Source organism: Hypomesus nipponensis, chromosome 5, assembly GCF_054491055.1.
Source record: "Hypomesus nipponensis isolate SF chromosome 5, ASM5449105v1, whole genome shotgun sequence".
Classification (NCBI taxonomy): Eukaryota; Metazoa; Chordata; class Actinopteri; order Osmeriformes; family Osmeridae; genus Hypomesus; species Hypomesus nipponensis.
The window spans coordinates 11723839-11750328 of NC_140365.1; the positions used below are offsets into that span (position 1 = coordinate 11723839).

Here is a 26490-nt window from a genome sequence, read left to right on the forward strand (position 1 = left end):
AGTGTTGGAAGTCACAGAACTATCAATATTCTTCCAACAGATTTATCAACCCGTTTTATCTGTTAACCCTTGTGTTCTCCTCGGGTCGTTCTGACCCATCAGTCGTTGTGACCCACCGTCGTTTGCGACAACTTTACTGCATACAAAAACAAAGTGAAGCATTTTATTTTAACCGTTGGGCTGTCTCAGACCCCCCACATTGCGAAGGTTAAAAGAAAAAGAAAAAAAAAGCTTTTGTATTGGGTAAAATTGGGTAAACACAACGATGGTTCGTTATGAACCTTTTGGTCATGTGACCCGAAATCAGCACGAGGGAACCCCAAAGATGAAACTGGCCCTTCTAAATGTTAGATCACTAAATAAATAAAAAATTCTAGTTAATGATCTGGTCAAAGAAAACTAATTAGACAGCATCTGTCTAACAGAAACCTGGCTAAACAATGACACCGCAACAGCAATTTTGATAGAAGCGTGTCCGCCCGATTACAGCTTTCACCAAGTTTCTAGGAAATCAAAAAAAGGTGGAGGAGTCGCAGCTATTTTCTCCTCTAAACTGTTGTGCGTCTGCTAAAATGACTAAATGTAAATGTAAACTCCACAACCTCAGATATCAGAATCAGAAAGGGATTTATTCGCCATGAAAGTTTTCACAGACAAGGAATTTACTTTGGCAGGAAGGTGCATACAATAAACATAGGAACCTAAAATTAAAATATGTAGACTATCTATACTAAGGGCACATAAACTAGCAGTACTAAGTGGAATTAGAATTAAATAAAATCTACAATAAAATATAAGTTGCTAAATAACAATATGAAAATACAAAAAATACAAATATTACAAAATATAATGATCCTATACCCACAACATTCTTTAAGCGAGTGTTTGATAGTGTCTCAGGTCCGGTGCTAGAGATTATAAACACATCCCTTAGAACTGGCGTCTTCCCAGATGCCTTCAAAACAGCTGTTGTAAAGCCCCTATTAAAGAAACCCAAATTGGATAACAGTCTACTTGCAAATTATAGACCAATATCAAACCTTCCATTTATTAGTAAAATACTGAAAAATATAGTTTTAGTCCAATTAAATTATTTTCTTGAAGAAAATAACATCCTGGAAGTCTCGCAGTCAGGTTTCAGGAAATATCACAGTACTAACCAAAATAATTAGCGGCCACAGACTTAACTCTGATGCAAATAAATTCTCTGTCCTTATCCTGCTAGATCTCAGTGCAGCATTTGATACCATTGATCACGACATCCTAATCAATAGACTGGAAAAGCTTATTGGGTTCACAGATAGTGTATTGAACTGGATGAAATCATATATCAAAGGAAGGAAGTTTTATGTTTGTTTAGGAGACCATAGGTCCAAGAAACATGAGAACTGCTACGGGGTTGCTCAAGGAAGCTGCTTAGGTCCATTACTTTTTTCTCTATATGTTACCACTCGGTGACATAATCAGAGAACATAACATAGATTTCCATAGCTATGCGGATGACACACAACTATATACATCCACTGAACTCAACGATGCAACGGCCATCAATTCCATTACCAACTGCCTGTTGGCAACAAATGGATGAATGATAACTTTCCTAAATTAAATAAAGACAAAACCGAAGTCCTACTATGTGGCCCCAAATCCAAAAGAGAGATGCTTACTAAGAATCTAGGAGGCTTAACCCCCTGTCTTAAACCAGAGGTAACGAGTCTCTGTGTAATCCTGGACTTAGATTTGAATTTCAACTCTCACATTAATAAAGTGACCAAAATAGCTTTATTTCCCCTGAGGAATATAGCATAGGACCACTCAAAAACCAAAATGATGCAGAGAAGTTAATTCATGCTTTTATATCCAGCCGGCTGGACTACTGTAACGTACTTTTCACTGGTCTTCCCAAGAAAACCACTGAAAGACTACTTCTCATTCAAAATTCTGCAGCTAGATTATTAACCAAACCTAAAAGGAGAGAACACATTAGTCCTGTCCTAGCTACTTTACACTGGCTCCCTGTTACCTTCAGAGTTGACTTTAAGGTATTTTTCCTCACATACAAAAGGACAAGGACAAACACGGACAAGGACCTAGCTACATTGCTAACTACCTTATAAACTACACACCAGCTTGAACACTGCGATCATCAAATGCAGGCCTATTAGAGGTCACCAGAAGCAGTCATAAGAGATTGGTGATTCGGTCTTTGCTAATTACGCCCCAAAACTATGGAACAAATTACCCATAAATATTAGGGAAGCAAACACACTAGACATTTTAAAAAGACAGCTTAAAACCTACCTTTTTACCGAAGCATTTAAGTAATTTTATCTCAGAAGGGTTTTACTACTTTTATTAGTTATACTATTGTTGCTATTTTAATTATTACTTTTATCACTTGTATTGTTTTTATGGATTTTATGTGAAGCACCTTGAGCTACAATTCTTGTATGAAATGTGCTATATAAATAAAGTCTACTTGAAGAGTCCAGAATATCTCTGTCCGCTTTAGAAACAATACTGAAACTGACGGTCTTTGGAGTTAAAATGTCATAATCCAAAATCACAAAGAGATTTAGGGAAATTGTGAAAGTGTGGTCTTTAATGAGTGGGATATCTACTAAACAAAGTTTGGCGCATCTGTCTCATGAATAATTAGCTATCGTCATACTGAAGATAGCCAGAACATGTGTATGTTGTCAAAAACAGTTTCTGTGTAAGAAGTTGTGTGTGAGGTTAACATCTCCCACACATAATTGGAGGTAACAGGATCTGTGTTTTGGTGTGTGTATGTGTGGTGTGTGTTTGTGTGTGTAGTCAAGTGCATGTACATGGTAGTAGGTGTAATGTCACATAAAGTGTGAGGTCATGCGAGCATGTGTGCAGTGGCACTGTGAATGAGAATTACTATTGTGAACCTGTGACACCATGGCTTGGAGCCAGTGAAACTTCCCTGGCCAGTCAGGCCGCGCGTACACCAAAAAAATGGCGCAGTGCTATCCCAAGTCCCGGGGTTGCCGGGGCAACGGAGGATTGAGGGGAAAACGAGCAGGGGCAGAGGAAGAGAGAGAACACAAGCCTCACTTCACTATTGTGCCTGGCCACCTCCCAGAATCATCTGAATTCCACTATTCACCAGTCACACACAATGACCTCTGCACAGCTCCTCAGAACACTCCCTCTCTCTCACACACACATACCACTCTCACTCCGCTTTTCTTTTTCTGTCTTTCTATCTCTCTCACTTGCCCTCTGTATTCTTCTCCCTCTGTTCTTTTTGTTGCTTTCCAACCTCCCTCTTTTCTATCCTTGAAGAGAAAGACAATCTCTATTACGAAATACATGTATCTACTGGCTTGCCCTTTGTCTCAATATTTTTTGAAGGAGAGGATTCCTCATGGAACTAATGAACAAGCAGATTAAAGTGTCAAGAGAAATTGTTTTGAGGTTCTGTACAGCCAGCTAACACTGCCATGGACCTGTCACTTGGAATTTCGGTGACAGTGGCAACAGCAGCAGAGGGACTGGAAGACTGAGCCTTAAGCCAATCTAAACACACTTCTCTCAGTAACAATGCTTTGTTTTGAAATTCTGTGAGGATATGACCTCAGATGAGTCCATGTGAGAGAAGGGACTAAAACAAAATGCAAGAATTTCAGAAGCAATGATTCTTGTTGAGGGGGGGTGAGATTAATCATCCCTCTCCTTTGTTAATTGGCATGCAGAATATAACAGAGCAGCTAATATAATTCCTCATGGAAATAACAATATGAACTAGAGATGGTACTATTTCTGGGGAAATTGTAGGGTGTGCTTGCTTACTTGCGTTGGTTGCAGGGGTCCGTATTTAAATTACATTTCTGTATATTTTGTATTAAAATGCATAGCCTACTTATTATTTATAAACATTACATAGATTTAAAAGCATATTTTTTTCTGCTCATTTACAACTCAAAATACTAAGAGTGAAGAGTAGAATGAAATAGTTGTCTTCTCATTTCCCCTGCAAGAGGGAATGGTGATCAGCAACCTCATAGTTGAATCAAAACGAATACATTTGGCAGACCGGTGTAAAAATTGACCTAATCTCTATGACTTAAACGTCATTGTAAGTTTTTCACTTCTCGTGATATTTTCAGGCATTTAGCCTACTTGTATTGCATTCATTCATTAATAAAGAACCCCCTTTGAAATGTATTTTAACCACGACATTACCAGCAGTAGCTATCTCAGATGGAATCGCGATTCAAATAGTATCATCTGCTAACTGAAAATATGTCCCCAAAAACGTAAATAAGCTTGACATTTATTTAGGGGAAAATCACTCATTCATAAGAATGTCAGTGGTAGCGATCATTGTCAGTAACAAGGAAAAATGCGATATAGCCCTGCTGTGTGGAAAAGCTGCCCCGGTAAATTGTAGGCTACAACTACTACTAGACAGTCTAGTACAGTGTCTCGGTAGCGATTACGTTGGATGAATTCGATTTAACGTTACTTCCGTTGTACGGTCTAGGCTGAAATGAATTATTTTCATGAACAGATTGAAGTTTAGGCTGTGGCAATGGAGTTGAGGTTAGTAGTCACTAGTCAGTTAGTTTCACCTATTGAAAGACTTTTGATTTAAGTAAGGGTACTAGTGCCGAACATGTGCCGCCGTTTGACTTCCTACGTAGGCTACTGTACTGTAAACAGCTGACTGTGGATATGTTTTTTTTAGCTAGCTACAGTACTAGACTATGCTACAGTACAGCCTTGCAGTGAGCTACTGGTTTGAAACCACAGGTAAGGATAATTTCACCAACAAATCGTTTCCTTGTAATCTAATGTCATAATAAATCCTACAACGAAAATGTATTTGTGAGGAATGTTTATTTTAAGATTGCAAAACAGATGCATCATAGACCGCTGTAGTAGTATGTGTTGCCCGGGCAACAGAGGCTAATGTCAAGATGCTAATGCTTCAGTGAAATAGTGGACTACTGTTTCGGAAAGTAGATGTAACTACTTCCTTAACGCTATATCAGCTTATATTGTACTTTACACTTCACAATTGTGTTTCATATCACAAAGTAAAATGAGTAAATAGTTATCACCCTGGCCTCTTTGCTTGTGGTGTTTCTGCAGCTCCCTTGCAGTAAAGCAGTTAGCCTAGCTATCTCCCAGAAGTTAACGAGCTGGTAAACTAATGTTATGCTGCTAGAGGTAGTCACGCGATGTTTCGTGACGTTTGTGACGTCAGTAGCGTCAGTGACTGTGGCTAGCAAGTTAGCCACCGTTAGCTTCACTTTTGCTACAAAAACTTAGTTCAAACCTAAACCGTGCTATGGAACATAAATCCCAATAGAACCAACGCAAATTGCGACCAAGACGAACCTTTTGACACCGACGTTGTCTATGTAGTCCAAATATTGACTGAGCCTTAGGGGCGCGAAAATAAACAATAATAATATATATGTGAGATAACAATGGTTTGTGCTCGCCGAAGGCAAGCACACCCCAATAATAGAACAAAAAAAACATCTGAGCCTATAGCTAATGATCAAATCAATAGAATTTCCTGATTATGTCAAGTTGACAAAGATCATTCAAAAACGACCACCTTCAACCAAAGATACATTCTACTTAACAATCCATGGATAGAATCAGACTGTAACTGTTAGTTATCTAGTAAAGTTAAAGTGAAGCTACTGAGTTGACAGCTACATAGTCATGACCCAAACTCTAACCTGATTCTTTGTGCAGCCAGTTGATGAAAACTGATGTGCAAACTGCAGACAAACAATTAAAGGGATCAGCACTCTTGCATAAGTCTTCCATACATAGGCTGTGCTTTAATGTTTGTGCAAATATCCAACATGTTCACATGGCTATTGGTATTTAAATAATATTGCATTTCTTGCAGATATTCATGGTTTAATGCTAGTTACAGCCCAGGGGTCTTATTTATAAAACTGTGCGTAGGGTTTTGAATAAAAGTGTACGTACGCCCAAAAGCCTAAAATGGCACACCAGTACGCAATGTTCCCTTTATAAATCACAGATTACCCACAGTGTGCGTACGTGATTCAGCATTGTACCCCGCCCTGAACACGCCCATTTTTAACCATAAATAGTCAATGCAAAGCACCTCATGAATGCTAATCTAGTATCTCATCATCACCCTGGCATGCGATTGTTCTTTACGGTGAATCATAGCGCATGACAACTTCTCAGACACTGTTAGCCTATTAGTGGAGCCCGAAAACTAAAATAAGTGGTGGCCGGTAAATCACCAATTTTAAATAAACTGTGCGAGTGGCGTCAACTGTGCCAGTGATACCGCAAGTCGAGATACAATTTGAAAACAAAAGCGTTTTGTTGGCGCTGACATTATAAGGTCAGGATAGCCGTATATTATATAATATTTAGGTATATTTAATGGAGGAAAAACAGCATGTCTCTCTCATCGGTGTTACTGAACCGGAAGGAAGTTCCTTTATTTGTATGTGCTCAATTATTAATTACACGTCATGACATCAGTGTAAGAACACACAGCATCTTAACATTCAGCACGTCAACTGTTTTGTTATGAACAGTAATCTATTAAAGGTGACATGACATGCTATTTTTGGATGCTTTTATATAGGCATTAGTTGTCCCCTAATACCGTATCTGAAGTCTCTTTCCCGAAATTCAGCCATGGTGCAGAATTATAGCCACTACAAGTAGTCCCACAATCATCTTTCCTCAGAACGCGCTGTTTCTGTGTCTGTAGCTTTAAATGCTAATGAGGAGGAGAGGGGCGGCAACATGCGCTAATGTTTACAGGATGTATCGCAATGGCTCGTTGCCCGCGTTGCTGTAAGATACCTCGAATTTAGCCATTCTCATCTGATCACCCTGGTTTGCAGAGGTGCACACTCAATCATTTCAATGTGGAGAAAGGCGGATATCGCGAGCCGTAACACCAACAGCAGAACGGTTATCCAAATAACAAAGAAGTGTACAACACCTGCGTTTCAGCGTTTGTATTCACACACACACACTTGATGCCATTTATCTTTACGTTAGCAACAGTAACTCAGCTGTTAGCTGCAGAGCTAATGTTAAAGCCACATTCTAAGGGTAGCAAGCTAGGTAACCATATACAGTAAAGCAACAAAATTATATAGAGTTAGTTAACTTATTTGTCCAAGGTTTGTAGCTTGACCAAGGAGATTTAGTAATGATCCAGAATTTAATTTCAGCAAGGCCAGCTTTGTGTTGGCTCAAGTTGAGGAAACAGTAGTGGCTGAAATGTTTGGCGCAGACAAGCAAAACTTTGGGAAGTTGTGTCGGAGCATTTCCAGCGAAAATAAAATTGAGATATTGGTTGTGCAGAGGCTCGGATGAAGGAATTAAATAAAGATTTGTGCTTGCATTTGTACATCCAAGCATTGAGCAACTGTTGTGCTTCGCGTTTGTTTGCTCCCCATGATGTCTCTCCAGGAAAAACCGATATCGCACTTGCCCTTGCACGGTGGTAGCTCAGTTTCTCATGGGCGGGCCAGATGATCTGGTCGGGCAAAGCAGAGAGAGGGGAGGTAACCTTCCCCCTATCTACGTCACTAGGGGGAGATTTTCAAACAGCGCAATTGAGCCTTCATTTTGTCAAAGGCGGAGAAGAACACGAAGGGCTTGGTTTACACTTATCGAAAATTCTAGCCACTGGGGGACCAAAGGCAGGCTAGGGGAACTCATATTAATGTTAAATAACCTCAAAATTAAGTTTTCATGTCATGTCACCTTTCATGTCAAGTCTGGACTGATAACGAGGACATGGAGTGTAGCGATTGCGTGGGAGCTTAACAACTGTATTTCCAGTTTTTGACATATGATGATGTATGCACAGTATTAAAGAAATATATTTAGTTATACACTATATTCTGCAGTTACTTAATGGTATGATATGTGATGTTATCTGCATTCCATGCAGTTGGGCATTTCCCCCTCCTGCACTCCAGTAGGGGCCAATATGATGGTGAGACGGCACTGAATTTTGATTAAAAATGTCAGTTGACTGTAAGGTGCTTATGGAATAATTATCACTCAGTACAAGCTAAAATAATACTGCTGGATTAAATCTTCATGATAATGATGAAATCGAGTGAAAAAAACGTGTGTGAGGAAAACAAAATATATAAATATTACAAGTAGGCCTAATCGTTCTTCCCACATACTTTCTGCAGTCTGACTACAGTACGGTCATCTGCGTCGCCAATTCAAACTGTTTCCAAAATGTGCGTAGGCCTACGGGAGGGTCAGAGGACCTCGTGGAGGACCGCACATTCTCCCATCAAGTTTGTTTTTTATAAATCACAACCTTTGCGTGGAAAGTGGCGTACGCACATTTTCAGCCCCGCTTTGTGTGTACTCAAGCTTTATAAATGAGACCCCAGATCTTAAAGATGCTGTAAAGCAGAACTGAAAATTAGTTTTAAGTTCATCACACCACAGAACAATGTGTTGTTAACTACCAATCCAAATTCAAATGAAGAAAAAAAATAGACAAGTATGTTAAATTAGGCTTTGAAATCGTAAGAAAATCACCAGTCTTCTCTGCTTGATACTTGGGGGGGCGTGTCGCCTGAAGGAGCTGAAGCTCCGCCCCCTCTAATCATTTGAATTTAGCAACAACTAGCTAAATCAATTGTATATATCAGAACAGACCTACCTGCAGTCTCTGAGTGTTTTATGTGTTAATTGCTTTGTCTTTGCATTGTACCAGCCGAGTAACAAAATGCAGCTTTTATAAACCATGTGTGATCTGACGTAGATAGGTGGCTGTGACATAGATAGGTTGGGTTTTTCCCTGTCTATACAAAACCTGAGCTGAAAACGGGTGAGAAACTGTTCAATGGTCTAACTCCACATTTCAGTGCGACAAAGTTTTAGAGCTTTGCACATGCTTTCAGCAACTCATTTCACACGTATATAATGTACTGAGAAGCAAATCATGGAATTTGCTTTACAGCATCTTTAAGAAAAGGTAGTGAACTCGGAACACGTATTTTTGAAATCTGCTTAAGATTTCACATTCTATGATCTGACACTGAAAAGGGATAGAGATTTGGAAAGGTGGATTCCACAATGTCCCCCAACTATAAAATTGAATTCAACATGCATAATTGCAAGTATATACAATGTAGTTCTCAAGCAGAACAACATAATAGTACTCTTGAGTGAGACCCTCCTAAATAGTAGCCATATGCACAGCTAACGGCATTACTGTGGTGCCTGCCTGACTCACACAAACCCACGACTTTACTTCCTGTTGTTTTTTTCCCCTCCCCTCACAACATTCCACAGTCAACTTGAACCATGACAGGGCTGGACTGGGACTGAAAAACGGCCCACAACTTTGAAACGCAGACTGGCCCACGACCGTGTATTATTATAATAGATCTTTTTATGCCGCGGCCGTTTCATCCAACACATGAACTAAATATAAAGAAAATGATATACATTGATGAGATTAGATAATTTATGCCAGGATATCCATTTCCCTTTCTTAAGGGGTCTAGGAAAGTAATCAGAATCAGACATACTTTATTAATCCTCGAAGGGAAACTCTTTGTTACAGTTGCTCGCCTTTACGTCAGTACACACAAAGAAAGTACTAGAAAAAAATATTATACAATACACTATAAAACAGGTCAGAAAATAAATTAAGTACCAGGTGGGTATAAGTATAAAATAAATAAGTGTGAAGTACCAAGTGGGTTCAACGATTATTATTTCAAGTATGGTAGAGTTAATGAGACTTACTGTCTTTAGGGCCAACGGTGCTGGAGGTCGACCCAGCCGAAGTTCGACCCACTGGGCTGGAGTGTTTAGGCCCTCTGCCAGGGATTTTAAGTCCACTCGACTTCAGCATGTTCATTGTGTACACTAGGTGATGTGCAAGGAGCTGAGAACGTCCCCAGCTGTCAAAGGCTGGATGGTAAGGCACTAGACGTGGAGATGGCAACCGTCTCTCTCCATTTTAGCTTTCAGGAGTGGAGAGGAAAGGGAATTAGTCATAGTATTAGTGACAAGCTTTTGTTGACTGTTTTATCAAGGATGCTGGAATGTTCAAAACTCAGTGGAGACCATTTTGTGTTGAGCTATATGATTTCACTCAAACTTCATTCTGGTAATGTAGGCTGACCCTCAAATTGAGTAATTTGACTTTAAAAATTAACTGCATTTGAGTACACGTGATCAATCAAACGTCTGTTAAGATTCAATGTAAATGTAAACACATGTTTAAATCACAATGTATTGCAAGGATTGCACACCCCTCCGGGGTAGTAGTTCTGAGGACCAAACTAACATCTACAACCCTATTGTGTGTTTCTTGCACTTAATGTATATTTAAGAACTGCATGTTTGATTATAAATTTGAAGTATATCAACATGTTTGGAACAAATTTTAAATAGTAAATTTCCAAACACATGAACACAAATATAGATCTTACCTCATCCTGACACATGCTATAATCTATGCCATGGATGAATTAATTGAACTAGGATATACCTAATTATCAACAGTTCACTATACTTAGCTATAATGTAGGCCAAACAGACAGCCGTCGGCATGGACTGTACAGCACATGTTGCAGTTATGCCGGTACAATAAGAAGAAGAATGCATAGTCTACCAGTATCAGCATCCTTCTTGTATCCATGGCTGCATAGACATTAAATTGCCATTTTGAGAAATCCTCTGTATGTATATATTTTTTACACTGTTACTAGCACTAGTCCTCATAGTTATAACAGGCATCTATTTTGACATGACAAAATCTACATTGCAACAATTTGACGTCCTAATAGCTTCCTTAAAAGGGTGGGATACACGGTAGCCTATTGAATTACACTATTTAATTTGTTCACATGTCTTGGCTTTTCAGAGCCAGGCTTTCTGTAGCATGTTAACCCCGAATAATCTTTTGATTAAACACCTGATGTTTTTATTCGTAGGAGCTTTATAAGTAACGATATGCTTAACCGAACATGCAACCCAATTTTGTTCCATTGTTGTACTGCGGCGTGGTCTACCTTTCGATTTCTGTTCAGCACATCTGTTATGAAGGATAAAATGCAAGAAAGAAGCACATACCTTTCTTTGTGCAACAAAAGCGTAGGCGGGAGCCTATCCTATTGACGACAAACTTTAAATTTCCCTGCAACAGAAGGATCCAGAGCTTGTTTGATATATTAGAAGGTTGCCACTCCCTGTACAGCCACACAAGGATGCAAATTATGGATGCTGAGCAAGGGGCTGAAAGAAAGAGTCTGGTAGGATGCTAGCCGCAGTATCAGCGATTGAGACACCAGGTCATAGCCTATGGAGAACGTGGCTTTATGAAACCAAGATATTTGCCACTTTTCGCTGCCGAGTAGCCTACAATGTACTGCCACGTCCTCGTCCGACCAAAAGGTCAAAAATCCGTCTGTTTTGGATGCGACACAGCATCAGCAACACAGTATCGAAATATTCGTTTAGGGTCACGTACAACGTTCACTAGCACACACATGTGGTGTATCGAACTCTGTGAGTAGGGTTTCGAGTATTTCGCTTGAGGCGCAAAGATATTCAGTCCTCTTTTCTTCTCCCTGCCGGTGGCAGCCTCCCCCTACACTGGCTCAACCGAACAAAGAGCAAGGAAGTGGACGTGTCAGCTGCGTAATGACTGGATAGAAATAAATTAATGGAACACAACTAGGCTACTTTAAAATGAGATCACGGCAGGCATAGGTTTAGATGATTGAATATTGAATTTTGAAAATAAATCTGTTTATATGCAGTAAAAATGAACAAATACAGCATTAAAAGAAAAAACGGATAGGCTGTATTCACATACAGAATATTCAATGGTTCAGCTACTAAACTTTTGGAGATCCATGTTCAAACTAAATCTACCTCATGGCTGAAAAATGTGAATTTTAAGTTGTGTTCAGCTTTGATTTACCCCAGGTGCCTACTATGTTAATGAAAGGAGAGAAATATTTTGGGGTTTTGTGAACTGCATCACAATTCAGGCAAATAACAATTAAAAACAATTTCTTCAACATTCTATGGTTACTGAGCGCTTCAGCAGGTGTTTGTGTATTCCTAATATATCAATACACAGGACTCCCTCTGAAGCACTCTGCTATCATTTAACCAGACAATAGAATGTGGACAGACAATAATAGATTGAGGCAAATTTTCATACTTTAGTCTTCATAGTCGCCTTGTGTGTCAGAATGATGTGGGTCACATGAGAAAAAAGTTCAGTTATGTAATTTTCTAAGTGTACAGTATGTTAACATTGCTTATTTTGGTAACAAAACCATCAACTGCCCCTTCACAACATAAATTGTAACCCCTTACACCACTTCGCCATACTGTGCCTTCTTACCCTTTCTAAGAACCTCAAGCTAAATGTGAGGATTAACAGATCAAGGGGAATTGTTTTGGACTTATTCAAGGTTTTCACAGATAGTTACTGATCAGTTGTCCATTTAAAAGCCAAGAAGCAAGGTGTGATGTTTCCATAAGAGACTTAAGACCACAACAGGAAGTGCATTCTTTGTGTAGGCTGAGGAAATGTCCCACAGAGCGCAAACAGATACCACATGTAGAGTCCATCAGAATAAGCAACTTGAGACCATATAACCATAACCCTACAAGTTCACAAATATATGTTGTTATTCAGAAAAGTGTGGTATTGAAGTAATTCAGACAGACATATTGAACCAAAGAGATGCACAGATGCTTAATAAGGAATATGACTATACATGTTGATGAAAGTGAAGGAAAATTAAAGAACATAAGGCATGTGTTCAGGTCACATGATGAGAAACAGTTTTAAAAATATTTTTTATCAGTCAATCACTGTGCCCTCTGTGTAGAACCTCTTGGCTCGTTCATAATTGTTTTTCTCTTCACACGTCTCCATCCATTTGTAATCTTATTTCCCCAGTACATGAAGCAAAAGTGTAGTTGCAGTATGGACATTATGGAATCTCAAGGAGAGACCTTACTTCTGGTTAGACTGCTAGATTGTACATTACCAACAAGTTGTCTCTCCTTCCTCCATTTGTCTTGAACATCTCTCGATATGTCATTGCAACTGCACAGGAATTGAATTAATTATTTACAGGACAGTGTAGATATGTTTACTTTGCTGTATTGACTTAAAAGTATAAGCCAGTGACATGAACGTGTCCTGCTTAACCCACAGAGAACTTCTGTGCACCTCAGAATATAGAACATTTATGCTACAATATTTGCGCTACATTAGAAATCCAGAGCATTGATCCAGATCACCATGACAAACTCAACATTTAGTCCAATGCTACAGAGCCATCTAGTGGTAAAAGTCAAACAAGCACAAACTCAAAATGCAATACTATACCATTTTTATTAGTTAACATAATACATTCATGAGGAGGAACACCATGAGAAAATGTTCAACATCATCAAAATGTTCAATATAAATGCAATTATTTATCCTGACACGACACAGTAAATGACAACAATAAAAAGATTACATCCAAAAACGTTATGGAAATATAAATACAGGTCATGAACTTTAATGAATGAAGTGTAATACTTTAATTTTAAGTAATTTCATAATACATTATAAAAAATATATTAAAAAATACTTATTCTCTATAGACACATCAATATTATATTTCATGTAAAAGTTTAATCCTACAAAGCATAATTTGAAATCATTATTTTAACACTGCTGCATTGTCAATTTGTGCTTAAAATGGCACAATGAACAAATACACAGGTGAAAACACATGGCATAAGAGAAGCATGTAAAAACAAAAAAATCAACATAAAATATAAAAACTAGGAAACTATTAGGAAAATTAATGTACAGTTTTCATCTGCCTACTACAACCAACACAACGTATATCTTTTGAAAGCTCCATCACTATCATTTAGCTTTCTTTTTTATTTTGTCAAGCTGATATTTTTAAGCAATTTTACTGGTAGCCGCTGCACACTATTTCATCTCCATCAAAGCTTCTAAAATATGTACATTATACCGTCACAACAAAAATATAATGATGCAAACTGTTGCCTGTCCCTACACAGCCTTGGCAACATAGAGCTTATGGTAGGAAAAGCTGTAGTAAAGCTAGATGTCAACACAGATTGATCCAAAGAACCTTTCCTGCCAGGTTCTCTCTTAAAGGAATGCTGCTGGTAGCCAGGCAACGTTTTTTTAAGCCTGTCCGAAACAGTGACTCATCTTCCAATACATCATTAAGACACAGATAAAACAAGTGTGTTATCACCCCCCCAAAAAAGTCTACTGGCATCCCCTATCCTAAGAACAGTGCTCTTTTTCCACCCAAGAAGGGGTTATGAGCTAAATCTATTTAAATACAATGACACATGGCATTGCTGTGTTTGTGTTATGTCCAGGGGCGATCTACCGGGGTGGCATGGGGTGGCAACTGCCACCCTAAAAATAGCCTTGCCACCCCAGTTGGCAGCTTTGAAAACAAAGAAAAGTTGTGGCTAATCTGACATTTGTGAGAGCAAATTTTAATAGCTGACTGCAAGCGAATGCAGCATGAGACGACTCCACCCTATGGAAGCAAATCGTGACCAAAATTCAAATGAAAATGCATTTCCAGAAATGCATTTTCATTTTAAGAATGTCGCTGCATTATTTGACTCATAAATGAAATTAGTAATCAATCATCCTATTTGCATTTTAATTTTCTTGTTCAAGACTGCTCATTCTTTCACTTAATTAAAATGAAAACGAAAAAGACATTTGAAATTTAATTTTCAAAATATACCCCAGCAAATAGATACCAAAATTCAATTTGAAATGTAAAATTTGAAAATGAAAATACATTTCCAGAAATGCATTTTCATTTTAAGAACTTGGCTGCAAAATCGTGACCACAATTCAAATTCAAATGCATTTCCAGAAATGCATTTTCATTTTCAAGAACGTGGCTGCAAAATTGTGACCACAATTCAAATTCAATTCCAGAAATGCATTTTCATTTTAAGAACGTGGCTGCAAAATCGTAGCCTGGCTCTGCCCTCCTACGTACTTTTGCTCAATTTGGATTTTGCTTCTGTACTAGGTCTGGGAGCTTGACTTTGAAGTTGGTTTTCAGAAACCATTTTTTGTAGGTCCAATCAGCGAACAGAGGGAATGGCTGAGAACTTTGACGTTAATGTCTTGCACTAGTTTGAACAGAGAATGTCTAATATAGAGAGAACTGCCACTCTCGGGAAACTTCCGGGTTCTGAACTGGTTGAAGTTCATGTGAGGGCACTAACGAGCGAGTGCAGAATGAATGGAGGTCTATGGAGCGGTACCCCTCAAAATCCACTTTTCTCAGGATATAATTTTTTGTCTAGTAATTTGAATTCTGAACTCGAAAGGGGAGGCAAAAAAACACACTGCTGGCTGTTTTAAAGTCGCCTTTCTGTTCTAAAAAGCTTTTGAAAATGTAATTGACGTCATACACATCGTTCGACCACAGCTACTGCTTTACGGCAAGCTCCGGTCACATACTTTTTTCTCTCAGGGCATCGACAACACAGCTGACAGGTTAGGCTCTCCCTGTTAATACACATGCTAGAAAGAGTTTTGGCTTGCTAATGTTGTTGCTAATGCTCTGACATTCTGATTCCGCTTCGGATGCCATCAAGCGGAAGCTCTGGTCGTATCAGTCCTTCACTAACCAATCAGCATTCATTAGCAGAATGCTAGCATGTTATGGGCAACAACGACTCACCCTGTAAGAAATTAAAAGGACATAAGTACTCGTTCATTCAACTTTCGACATACAATCCATGTTGAACATGCAAAAACTACAATCAAATCGGAGATTTCTCAACGACAATCAGGCGAAAGTGACAAATTTAGCCGTTTAGCTCCATAGTCTCCCATTCAACATGCACTCGCTCGCGATCACCCCCAGTGGAACTCTGGTGGAACTGCTCCCAAATTCGGTACAATGGGGCTTAATAGGGAGTGGCAAGGCTCTCCTTAAACAGGCTCTGGTTTGAGTAGTTCAGTAATGGCGGCGGAGAAAGATGCAAGCGAAACTATTCTGCAGTTGTGGCAACGCTGCCAAATATCCATAGGTTAAAGGCAGAGCAAGAACAATCCTTGCTGAGTTTTGTTGGTGACCATGATGTTGTGGCCATCCTCCCCACGGGGTTCGGGAAAAGTTTGATTTTCCAGCTACGGCAGCTAGCTCCGTTACAGTAGTGGTGAAGGAGTTGGCTAAGGCGAACGCTTGCGATTGGTTATGGCAAATCAGAGTGGCTCTGGGCAGATCCAATAGTTTTAAACTTCAACAGAGGACCCGCCTTCAAGGAAGTTAACGTTTGTCAATGGGGCGATCCCAGACCCTCTGTACAAATGAAATGTACGAGGGTCTGGTTAGGATCAGGCTAGCAAAATCGTGACCACAATTCAAATTCAAATGCATTTCCAGAAATGCATTTTCATTTTAAGAATGTGGCTGCATTATTTGACTCATAAATACAATTAGTAATCAATCATCCTATTTGCATTTGCATTTTCTTCCTCAAGACTGCACATGTTATGCCATAATCAAAAAGAAAACAGAGCGGACATTGAATTTTCATTTTCGTGTTCTGCCCGCAAAGAACTGCCCATAATTCGAAAACGCGTTCTGAACGGCGCAGCAGAGTGACGTCAGTAGCCGCTCTTCTTCAGCTCCCTGCTGACCGAGCTACCCATCTTGTTCAGTAGTGTGCACATACGCATTGCATTACATGGCAAATGTGCCGGGAAATTGATTGAATTGCCGGGTCTTTAGAGGACGCATCACAGATCATGGCGCTCCCTCAAATTGTGCAGACACTGATAGAATTAGCTGAGCTTGTAGAAACAAATAATATATCTGAGTCTGATGCCGTGACCGAGTAGAACAAGTCACAGAGAGCTTGGCTGCATACTCTGCCGTCACAGAGGTACACATTAGGCTAATGAGGTTACCATAGTAAACCTCTCTTCAGTCCTGGAACGGCTGGATGCTGTGGAGCCTCAAATGGGACGGGGACGACCAACCATCCACATTCCGTTCAAGTCCATCGAAAATTATTTATTAAATGGTTTAAAAATAAAGGACATAGCGAGCTGTTCGGCGTAGGCCACCAGACCATCCGTCGGAGGATGCAAAGCAACAGATTTATGGAGCTAGGAAGCTGACAAGTATCTGAATTTGAAAGATCTGAAATATTTGTGTGTCAAATTTCATAAAACTGAAATATTTTACTGTTGAATATATAATATCCGAATTATTTGTATGCCGAATTTAATAAAACTGAATTATTTTCATCCAAAAATACAAAGATTCTTGAAATTCAGATTGCTGAAATTCAGATTGCGGAAATTCAGATTTTGTCTGAACTAGTGATGGGAAGTTCGGTTCATTTTACTGATTCGGTTCTTTGAATCTCGTTCAGTAAAATGAACGAATCTTTAGTAAGTTACTAATTTTGAGTCAAATAATGCAGCCACATTCTTAAAATGAAAATGCATTTCTGGAAATGCATTTGAATTTGAATTGTGGTCACGATTTTGCAGCCACGTTCTTAAAATGAAAATGCATTTCTGGAAATGCATTTTCACTTGAATTGTGGTCACGATTTTGCAGCCACGTTCTTGAAAATGAAAATACATTTCTGGAAATGCATTTGAATTGTGGTCACGATTTTGCAGCCATGTTCTTAAAATGAAAATGCCTTTCTGGAAATGCATTTAAAAATTTTACATTTCAAATTGAATTTTGGTATCTATTTGCTGGGGACTATTTTGAAAATTAAATTTCAAATGTCAAATTTTTTCAATGTTCCGGGCCTCCATTGTTGAAGCGGCTGATCGGAGCTGCGGCCACAAGGCGGTCGGTGCATGTCGCGGCGGTAACCCTCGGACCCGGTGGTGGACTCCGGAGGTGAGGGATGCCGTCAAGCTGAAGAAGGAGGCCTATCGGGCTTTATTGGCTGGTAGGACTCCTGAGGCAGCTGATGTGTCCCGGCAGGCCCAGCGGAACGCGGCTTTGGCGGTCGCGGAGGCAAAAACCCGGGCATGGGAGGAGTTCCGCGAGGCCATGGAGAATGACTTCCGAACGGCTTCAAAAAGGTTCTGGACCACCATCCGGCGACTCAGGAGGGGGAAGCAGTGCTCTGTCCACACTGTATACGGTGGGGACGGTGCGCTGCTGACTTCGACGGGGGACGTCCTGGATCGGTGGAAGGAATACTTCGAAGACCTCCTTAATTCCACCAACACCTTTCCGACGTGGAGGCAGAGTCTGGGAACATCGGGGGGGGCCCTTCTATCTCTTGGGCCGAGGTCGCCGAGGTGGTTGAAAAGCTCTGCGGTGGCAGGGCCCCTGGGGTGGACGAGGTCCGCCCGAAGTTCCTTAAGGCTCTGGATGTTGTAGGGCTGTTTTGGTTGACACGACTCTGCAACATCGCGTGGACATCGGGGACAGTGCCTCTGGACTGGCAGACCGGGGTGGTGGTTCCCCTCTTTAAAAAGGGGGACCGGAGGGTGTGCTCCAACTTTAGGGGGATCAAACCTCAGCCTCCCTGGGAAAGTCTATTCAGGGGTCCTGGAGAGGAGGGTCCGCCGGATTGTCGAACCTCGGATTCAGGAGGAGCAATGTGGTTTTCGTCCTGGCCGTGGAACAGTGGACCAGCTCTACACCCTCCGCGGAGTCCTGGAGGGTACATGGGAGTTCGCCCAACCAGTCTACACATGTTTTGTGGATTTGGAAAAGGCGTTCGACCGTGTCCCTCAGGGGCTCATGTGGGGGGTGCTCCGAGAGTACGGGGTACCGGATTCCCTGATCGGGGCTGTCCGGTCCCTGTACGACCGGTGCCAGAGTTTGGTCCGCATTGCCGGTAGTAAGTCCAACTTGTTTCCTGTGAGGGCTGGACTCCGCCAGGGCTGCCCTATGTCACCGATTCTGTTCATTACCTATATGGACAGGATTTCTAGGCGCAGCCAGGGTGTTGAGGGGGTCCGGTTTGGTGACCTCAGGATCGGGTCGCTGCTTTTTGCAGATGATGTGGTCCTGTTGGCTTCATCGGGCCGTGACCTTCAGCTCTCACTGGAGCGGTTCGCAACCGAATGTGAAGCGGCTGGGATGCGAATCAGCACCTCCAAATCTGAGGCCATGGTTATCGACCGGAAAAGGGTGGAGTGCCATCTCCAGGTCGGGGAGGAGATCCTGAACCAAGTGGAGGAGTTCAAGTATCTCGGGGTCTTGTTCACGAGTGAGGGAAGAATGGAGCGCGAGGTCGACAGGCCGATCGGTGCGGCGTCCGCAGTGATGCGGGCTCTGCATCGGTCCGTCGTGGTGAAGAAGGAGCTGAGTCGAAAGGCGAAGCTCTCTATTTACCAGTCGATCTACGTTCCTACCCTCACCTATGGTCACGAACTATGGGTAGTGACCGAAAGAACGAGATTGCGAATACAAGCGGCCAAAATGAGCTTTCTCCGCAGGGTGTCCGGGCTCTCCCTTAGAGAGAGGGTGAGAAGCTCGGTCATCCGGGAGAGGCTCAGAGTAGAACCGCTGCTCCTCCGCGTCGAGAGGAGCCAGCTGAGGTGGCTCGGGCATCTGATTAGGATGTCTCCTGGACGCTTCCCTGGTGAGGTGTTCCGGGCACGTCCCACTGGGAAGAGGCTCCAGGACACGCTGGAGGGACTATGTCACTCGGCTGGCTTGGGAACGCCTCGGGGTCCCTCAGGAAGAGGTGGTGGAAGTGGCCGGGGAGAGGGAAGCCTGGGCCTCCCTGCTTAGGTCGTTGCCCCCGCGACCCGATCCCCGGACAAGCGGCAGATGACGACGACGACGAATTTCAAATGTCTTTTTCGTTTTCATTTTAATTAAGTGAAAGAATGAGCAGTCTTAAAGAAGAAAATTAAAATGCAAATTGGATGATTGATTACTAATTTAATTTATGAGTCAAATAATGCAGCCACACTCTTAAAATGAAAATGCATTTCTGGAAATGCATTTTGATTTGAATTTTGGTCACGATTTGCTTCCCTACCACCCCCCCCTTCCCCACTCCGCCGAGATGGACATTTGCCACAGCGAATTTCTAATTTCCCACTGCAAGTGAATGCAGCACTACATGACTCAACTCCCCCTACCCACTCGCGAGAGCGAATTTCTAAGCCCAAGAAAATCAGCTGACAGCTGAAATCAGCCCTACATTTTCTGCGGTTATTCAGACTAAAAAACTGCAGAATGACGATAGTCTTCCTATTCTTTTGTCGGAGCGACCGAAGATGTTCCACAACAGTTTGACGTGGAATAGGCTATGGTCGATTGAATGTTGAGACTTTGCAGCAAAGTATTGATCCATTCCTATAGAGATCGCCTGAACACTCACTGTCCCTGTCTATTCCTGTAATTTTGGTTGATAAGAGTTTCCGTGTCAATTCTTCAGGGCTGAATCTGAGCATTCTGAACGTTTTAATATTGGCTATAGTCTAAGGTAAACGTTACTGTATCAGTTTACGGGTTGACAGACTTCCTTTGATTGCTATCAAAGACCTAGGTTACTACCTACACTTGTGGAAATGGTCTCTGTTTACAGGTTAAACATTTGGAAAAGAATACAGACAATGAGTTGACAAGCTTATTTAAGTTTTGCCTCAGACCAATGCATTCTATTTGAAATTCCGCGGGTTTTCGTGAAACGTAAATCGCTCGCGAATTTTGGGCCTGCTAATATCCCACTGCAAGTGAATGCAGCACTCGACGACTCAAACCACCCTCCCCACTGCGCCGACTGAGACCGAGGTGAAATCAGTTTATATTCGAGATTCAACAGACATTTATATTTGTACCTCTGTTCAGGCTCCGTGTCATATTTAGGGACCGGGGTAAAAGAGTAGACAGCCTGGATGCCGAAAGAATCTAGCAGCCATTTGAATACACACCATTTTCAGTGTTTCTTCAACATTTGTCAACATGGACCATACAAACTTCAAACTTGTAGCACATTCTTCTACTACTAGCCGGCCAAGTTGTCCAAACTTTGGTTTGATGATACAGTTTATTATGGATTAGCCAATAAATCAATGAAAACACTTTTGAAATTTTAGTTCAGTGTTTCCTCAATATCTTTGATTTAAGGCTTTAATAATGTGCCATAATAATGTAGCCTTATATTTTTGAGTCTTAATTTGGGGGCATTCCAAATAAACTTTGATTCCAAATAAACATTGATTAAAATGACTGCGATTAAATGAGCATATATACTTCTGCCACGGGGGTGCCACCCCTCGAAATCTCCTGCCACCCTCTTGCCACCCCATTAATATTTTTCTGATTCGCCCCTGGTTATGTCTGTAGTTCCAGGAGAAGGTTTTTATTCTTGGACTTTTCCTCCTCCTCTACAGCAGTGTGAGAATCCTGCAAGTCTTGGAGGACATGGAAAAACCTTGTGACCCCGTCCAGTTTCTTGTCATCTGAAGGAGAAGGGAATGGTACAATCAGACCAAGATGTGATCTGAGGTGTAACAGTTCACTTCTAGACAACCAATTTCCAGTATTCCTGACATCGATCTTCTGATTTACAAGCATACGGAATATAAATAAAATATTAAGGGGGCTGTAATTCATTGAATAACCAAGTGAGATGAACATCGATCAATACATAATTTACATAAAGTAATTGGCAAAAACAAACATAATATTCCCCTACCCTCCACAGTTTGACAATCATCATCATCATTCTGTAGCTTCATCTCCAGGTGTTTGTCCCTGCACGAAAGTCAACACATACACAGAATAAGCAAAATGACATGAAAGTCTCATCAACATTTCAATTCATTTTGTTCCACAGTTGGTAATGTGTGAGTCACCTCATTGCCTGCCTGACTCCAATGAGGTGTCGGTAGATGAGCTGGGATTCCAGATCTGGATCAAGGGGGTCGTACCACTCCTGCAATGTCACCCCATGCTTGGTTTTGTCACACCCTGGGTCTGGATGGAAAAACAGGCAAGTACAGATTACTTATCACCATAGACCAACAAATATATCCCAAATTATTTACAATCTATAAGCAGGGGCGCCGTATAGGGGGGGAAAGCTAGGACGATTCTAAGGGCCCCTAACTGACAGGGGCCCCCCAAAATAGAAAAACGAATAGAAATCATCAAAAATATAAATATATGTTTTCTTTTTCATGGGGCCCAAAATTCCTGGTGGCGCCCCTGTCTATAAGACAATCATGGGCGAAGCACTGATTAATGACAATGTAAAATGTGGCAAGGGCTTGTCCCTGAGTCCTGCAGTACCTGCTTTGTCCTTCTGGTGGCAGCAGCTCCAACGATCCCCTTTGTAGATCCCTGGGTGGTAGCAGCTCATAGTGTCAGTATTGTGGCAGCAGGCTTTCCTCAGAGCCGACAGCCACTGATTCAATTCGTTCACACTCTATAGTGAAACACAGATTAGATCAGGGGCGCTGGCCAGAGTTTAAACTCAGATTGATTACGACACTTAAACAATCAACATATGTTGTCTACTCAGTGTTGGGGAGTAACGGAATAAATTTACCGGCGTTACGTATTCAGAATACAAATTATGAGTAACTGTATTCCATTACACTTACAATTTAAATAGTTTGTATTTGATTTGTATTTGAATACAGTTACATTGTTGAAATCAATGGATTAGATTACGATACTTCTGGTTCACGAGTGTATTCACTCTATAAATAAATTAAGGCAACTCCATGCATTTCCCAGAACTTCATCTGGTTTCTACACTGTACGAACACAACTATCTATCGCTTCCTTGTCATTGCCTCTCATTCTTTCCTTCTGCAATGCTATTGGCTAAGCCAATGCATGGACATCACATGCACGGGGGATGCAAACTCGCGTACCATGGTTGGCCAAAGTAGTAGTTTTTAAGAGACACATACGAGGGTTCTCCTTAAGCGAAATTTATACTACTCCGTTTTCACAGAGACGGACACAGGGAACGCCCTTTCCGATGTGTAAAGGGCAATTTATACTTCTCAGTTTTTACGGAGACGGACACAGGGAACGCCCTCTCCGACGAGGAACTCCTCTCCGTGCCCTCTGAGCCACTCGGAGAGCTCTGCGTGCACCTCCTGATTTTCCTAATTATCGTCCACATTTTATGGATACCCCTTGGCTGTGATTGGTCCGCTAACAACATTATTTCCGAATGACAATTTCCGGAATCTCACATCTCCGGACCTCACATTTCAAATAACATCAAATAAGATGGAGAACAGCATTATAGAGCACCTGGTTGAAGAGGTCCGGAGGTATGAGAACCTCTACAACCCATCTTTGAGGGCATACAGAGATGTGTGAGGAAAGTCGGGAGGGGGTAAATAAACAATTGAAGACTACCACACAAAGACGTCATGGGGCAGGTTTCTCTAAGGTTCAAAAACGTTGCTCCACCCACTGTTCTGGCGGTGAATTGTTTTCAGCACCCACAGCCTTCTGAGTACTATAGAATCAAAAGAGTAATCAAATCCGTCCAAATCCGTATTGGAGTCGGATACATCTAGCTGGATTTGATGGCCGCATTCCTAAACTTATAAAATGCCATTCGATGTGGAAGTAATCCAAGTATTCAGAATAAAAATTTTGGGCATGTATTCTGTAACTAAATACATTTTGAAAGTATCCTTCCCAACACTGCGTCTAGGCCTACTACCCAACTGTCCGGCAGTTCTGAAAAAATATGCTAGGCCTACATTATTTTACGGGAATTTGTGTGTGTGTGTGTGTGTGTGGCACACAGATTATTATGGCGTCAAATTGATGTCAACTGTCGAGGGCCAGTGATTATTTCACACTCGCAGATATTGTTTTTCACTAGCAACATATGTGACACGCTCCAATGAAAATGGGCGGTTGTCGGACAACTAATTTCTCTGTTTTTACAGATTGTGACTAGCTTGCAGATTGTAAATTTTTCAAATGATGTGTCATTGAAATCTGAAAATAGTTGAAGATACGCGTATCTGAACGTTGATAAACCATGAAAGCCCCGCCAGTTATTCGGCTTCGAAGACCTTTTCACACTTTAAGGTCTGTGATTGTTGTGTTAATCATTAAAAGCACCGAGTGCCCGTTATTTCACCGAAGTGAAGAAAATAAAAAGATAACAATATGCACACTCAATCAAATTCCAGGATCCTGCTTTCTTGACTTATCCTAGATGTGTATTTTTTTGTACTGACTACATTACACTGTACCTGGCCTGATTATAGGGCTGGGCGGTAGGCTATGACGGTAGCCTATATACCGTGCGACGGTAGAAATGTGTCTACCGGGAGAGATTTGGCTATACCGTTTCAACCGCGGTATACTCTTTTCTTTTCTGGTTGTTGTATTGTCATCATAAGCCATCATATAAATCGCATTCTTGTGATATTTAGAATTGTAGTTTAACTTTTATTTGATTTGTTATTTTCGTTTGACCTTGAAGCACATTTGCGTTGGTCTGACGGAATGTGGAGTGTATTTTGTCTTAGCGGACCACATTCATGCCGATGCTAATTAATTATATATTTGATGACCCATTCTGCAGGTAACCAATTCGATTTGTTGTTCAAGTTTTATGTCTCGTGCTGTAAAATTATTGTTGTAAAATTACACTGGTGGCGTTGCTAGCATTCTTGATCTAGGATGACTAAGGTTAGCTACTTACTGAGAGTGAGGTCATGCCGGGAAATATTAAACTGAGGCTTTAACGTATCGACCGAGCTTTAACGAGGTTGATACATCGAAACCGAAGTTAGATATGGTTAGTAAAACTCTGATCGCTTTCGCTCATATTTTTATTTATTCTGACACTGATCGGTTTCGCCAATGCTCAAATCCGGACCAAACTGTTTAATTGAATTAAATATTTGATGAAGAAAGAGTTTTAGTCTGCCTCTTCAGTAACGGAAAGACTACGTTTAATTGAATTCTGGTTGTATTATCAATCTGAGTTTGGCCAGTACATAAAATGACAAATATCAGTGCACTGGTTGTTCTAATAGCCTACGAAAACAATTAAATTCGCAACCATGCAGTTTGTCAGCGATAAAGTAAGCAAACAGCACTTGATCGTCCATGACTGACATCAACGCAACAAACCACGAAACACGGGAATGTCCAACTTTAAGGAGGCGTTTTTAACTCCTCCCCGACTGCAAGCGGCAACTCTCGCCAGTCGTTTCATGCAGACGCAGTCGATGTCGAACGCACCTATCAGCTTGTGTGTATGGCGGGCGGAAAGGGACAATTTAAGGCTTACCAGGAGCCGTATGGAAGGCCTAGTGGGCATGTATTAAGACGCCCCCGTGTGTCGACCACATGTAATTACCGCCAACTTTGCATGCTAAGTTGCCGTCCTTTGACCCCGTCTGAACCACGCAGTGGCGGAACCAGACTTTTATATATGTGGTGGCCATGGATACTTCAGGGGGTCAACAGACCAAGACTGAAAATGTGTGTGTAACCTTAGCCTGGCATCTAAGCATTATTCATATGATCAGGGGCGCCATATAGGGGGGAAAAGTTAGGACGATTCTAAGGGCCCCTTACTGACAGGGGCCCCAACAAATAGAAAAACGAATAGAAATGATAAAAAAAATATAAATACAAATTTTCTTTTTCATGGGGCCCAAAATTCCTGGCGGCACCCCTGCATATGATTGCTGATTAGAAGTAGAAATTACAATTCACTTATGCCTAAGTTCTTCAGTGTGGCCTACTATGGTCCACTAGGGTTACTTTAATCAAATTCTACATTTACTATGAATAAACTATGTCCACATCTGAATTGCAACTCATTTCTTTCTTACACACGCTGTACTCACAAACTGGAGAGACTTTTGTCCGTCTGTTTTTATAAATATATAATCTGGGTCTAACCAGGTTAGATGTTGACCCTTTGATGAATCTTTTACATTAAAACATAACTATTAGTGTATACTCACACAAAAAAATGCCACAGCCATCAAAACAAGAACACTTAACAACCAAAATTTAAAGTGAGGCTTAATTGGAAAAAAACTTTTGTGTAGGCTTACATGTGTGGCCTACAAACACAAGCTAAACTTGGCATGTGACTGACTGCCTATTATGCTCTGACCTGGTGCCTGTAGCCTCGGGGAGGGGGCTGCTCTGAGGTCTTGGGGTGGTGCAAGGACTGGGGTCTATTTCCATCTGAACCCGTTTGCTCAGCTTTTTGAATAAGTCTGCTATCTCACCCTTTCTTTTAATGTTTGAAGTGAACCCTAAGCAAACACAACATGTAGGCCTACACATCCAATTACCCACATTTGAGTCCAATCTCAATCTCAAACATCCCCATTATTATCTTCAATCAACTACCAGCCTTTAAGTTACAAGATCATGGCCTACACTGAAATACGCATTTCAACCAGGCATTATACAATAGCAAACA

The 26490-nt window shown here is 41.1% G+C and overlaps 2 protein-coding genes across 4 annotated transcripts in view; both read right to left on the reverse strand.

The window, feature by feature from the left end:
• Positions 1-11658, reverse strand: part of clip2 (CAP-GLY domain containing linker protein 2) — a 77339-nt gene extending 65681 nt beyond the window's left edge. For both annotated transcript variants that reach the window (XM_084698042.1, XM_084698041.1), the window contains exons 1-2: positions 11125-11658; positions 9790-10010 (exon numbers count right to left, since the gene is read on the reverse strand). In XM_084698042.1, the coding sequence (XP_084554168.1) occupies positions 9790-9904 (115 nt within the window). In that variant the 5' untranslated portion in view covers positions 9905-10010; positions 11125-11658. The remainder of the gene's footprint in view (positions 1-9789; positions 10011-11124) is intronic.
• An 8081-nt stretch (positions 11659-19739) lies between these two features.
• rasa4 (RAS p21 protein activator 4) overlaps positions 19740-26490 on the reverse strand; it is a 62447-nt gene continuing 55696 nt past the window's right edge. The window contains exons 18-21 of one of the 2 annotated variants that reach the window (XM_084698043.1): positions 22341-22476; positions 21905-22025; positions 21745-21803; positions 19740-21508 (exon numbers count right to left, since the gene is read on the reverse strand). In XM_084698043.1, coding sequence (XP_084554169.1) covers positions 21381-21508; positions 21745-21803; positions 21905-22025; positions 22341-22476 — 444 coding nt within the window. In that variant the 3' untranslated portion in view covers positions 19740-21380. Of the gene's footprint in view, positions 21509-21744; positions 21804-21904; positions 22026-22340; positions 22477-26490 lie in introns of those variants that run through there. The other variant, XM_084698044.1, reaches the window with a different exon arrangement.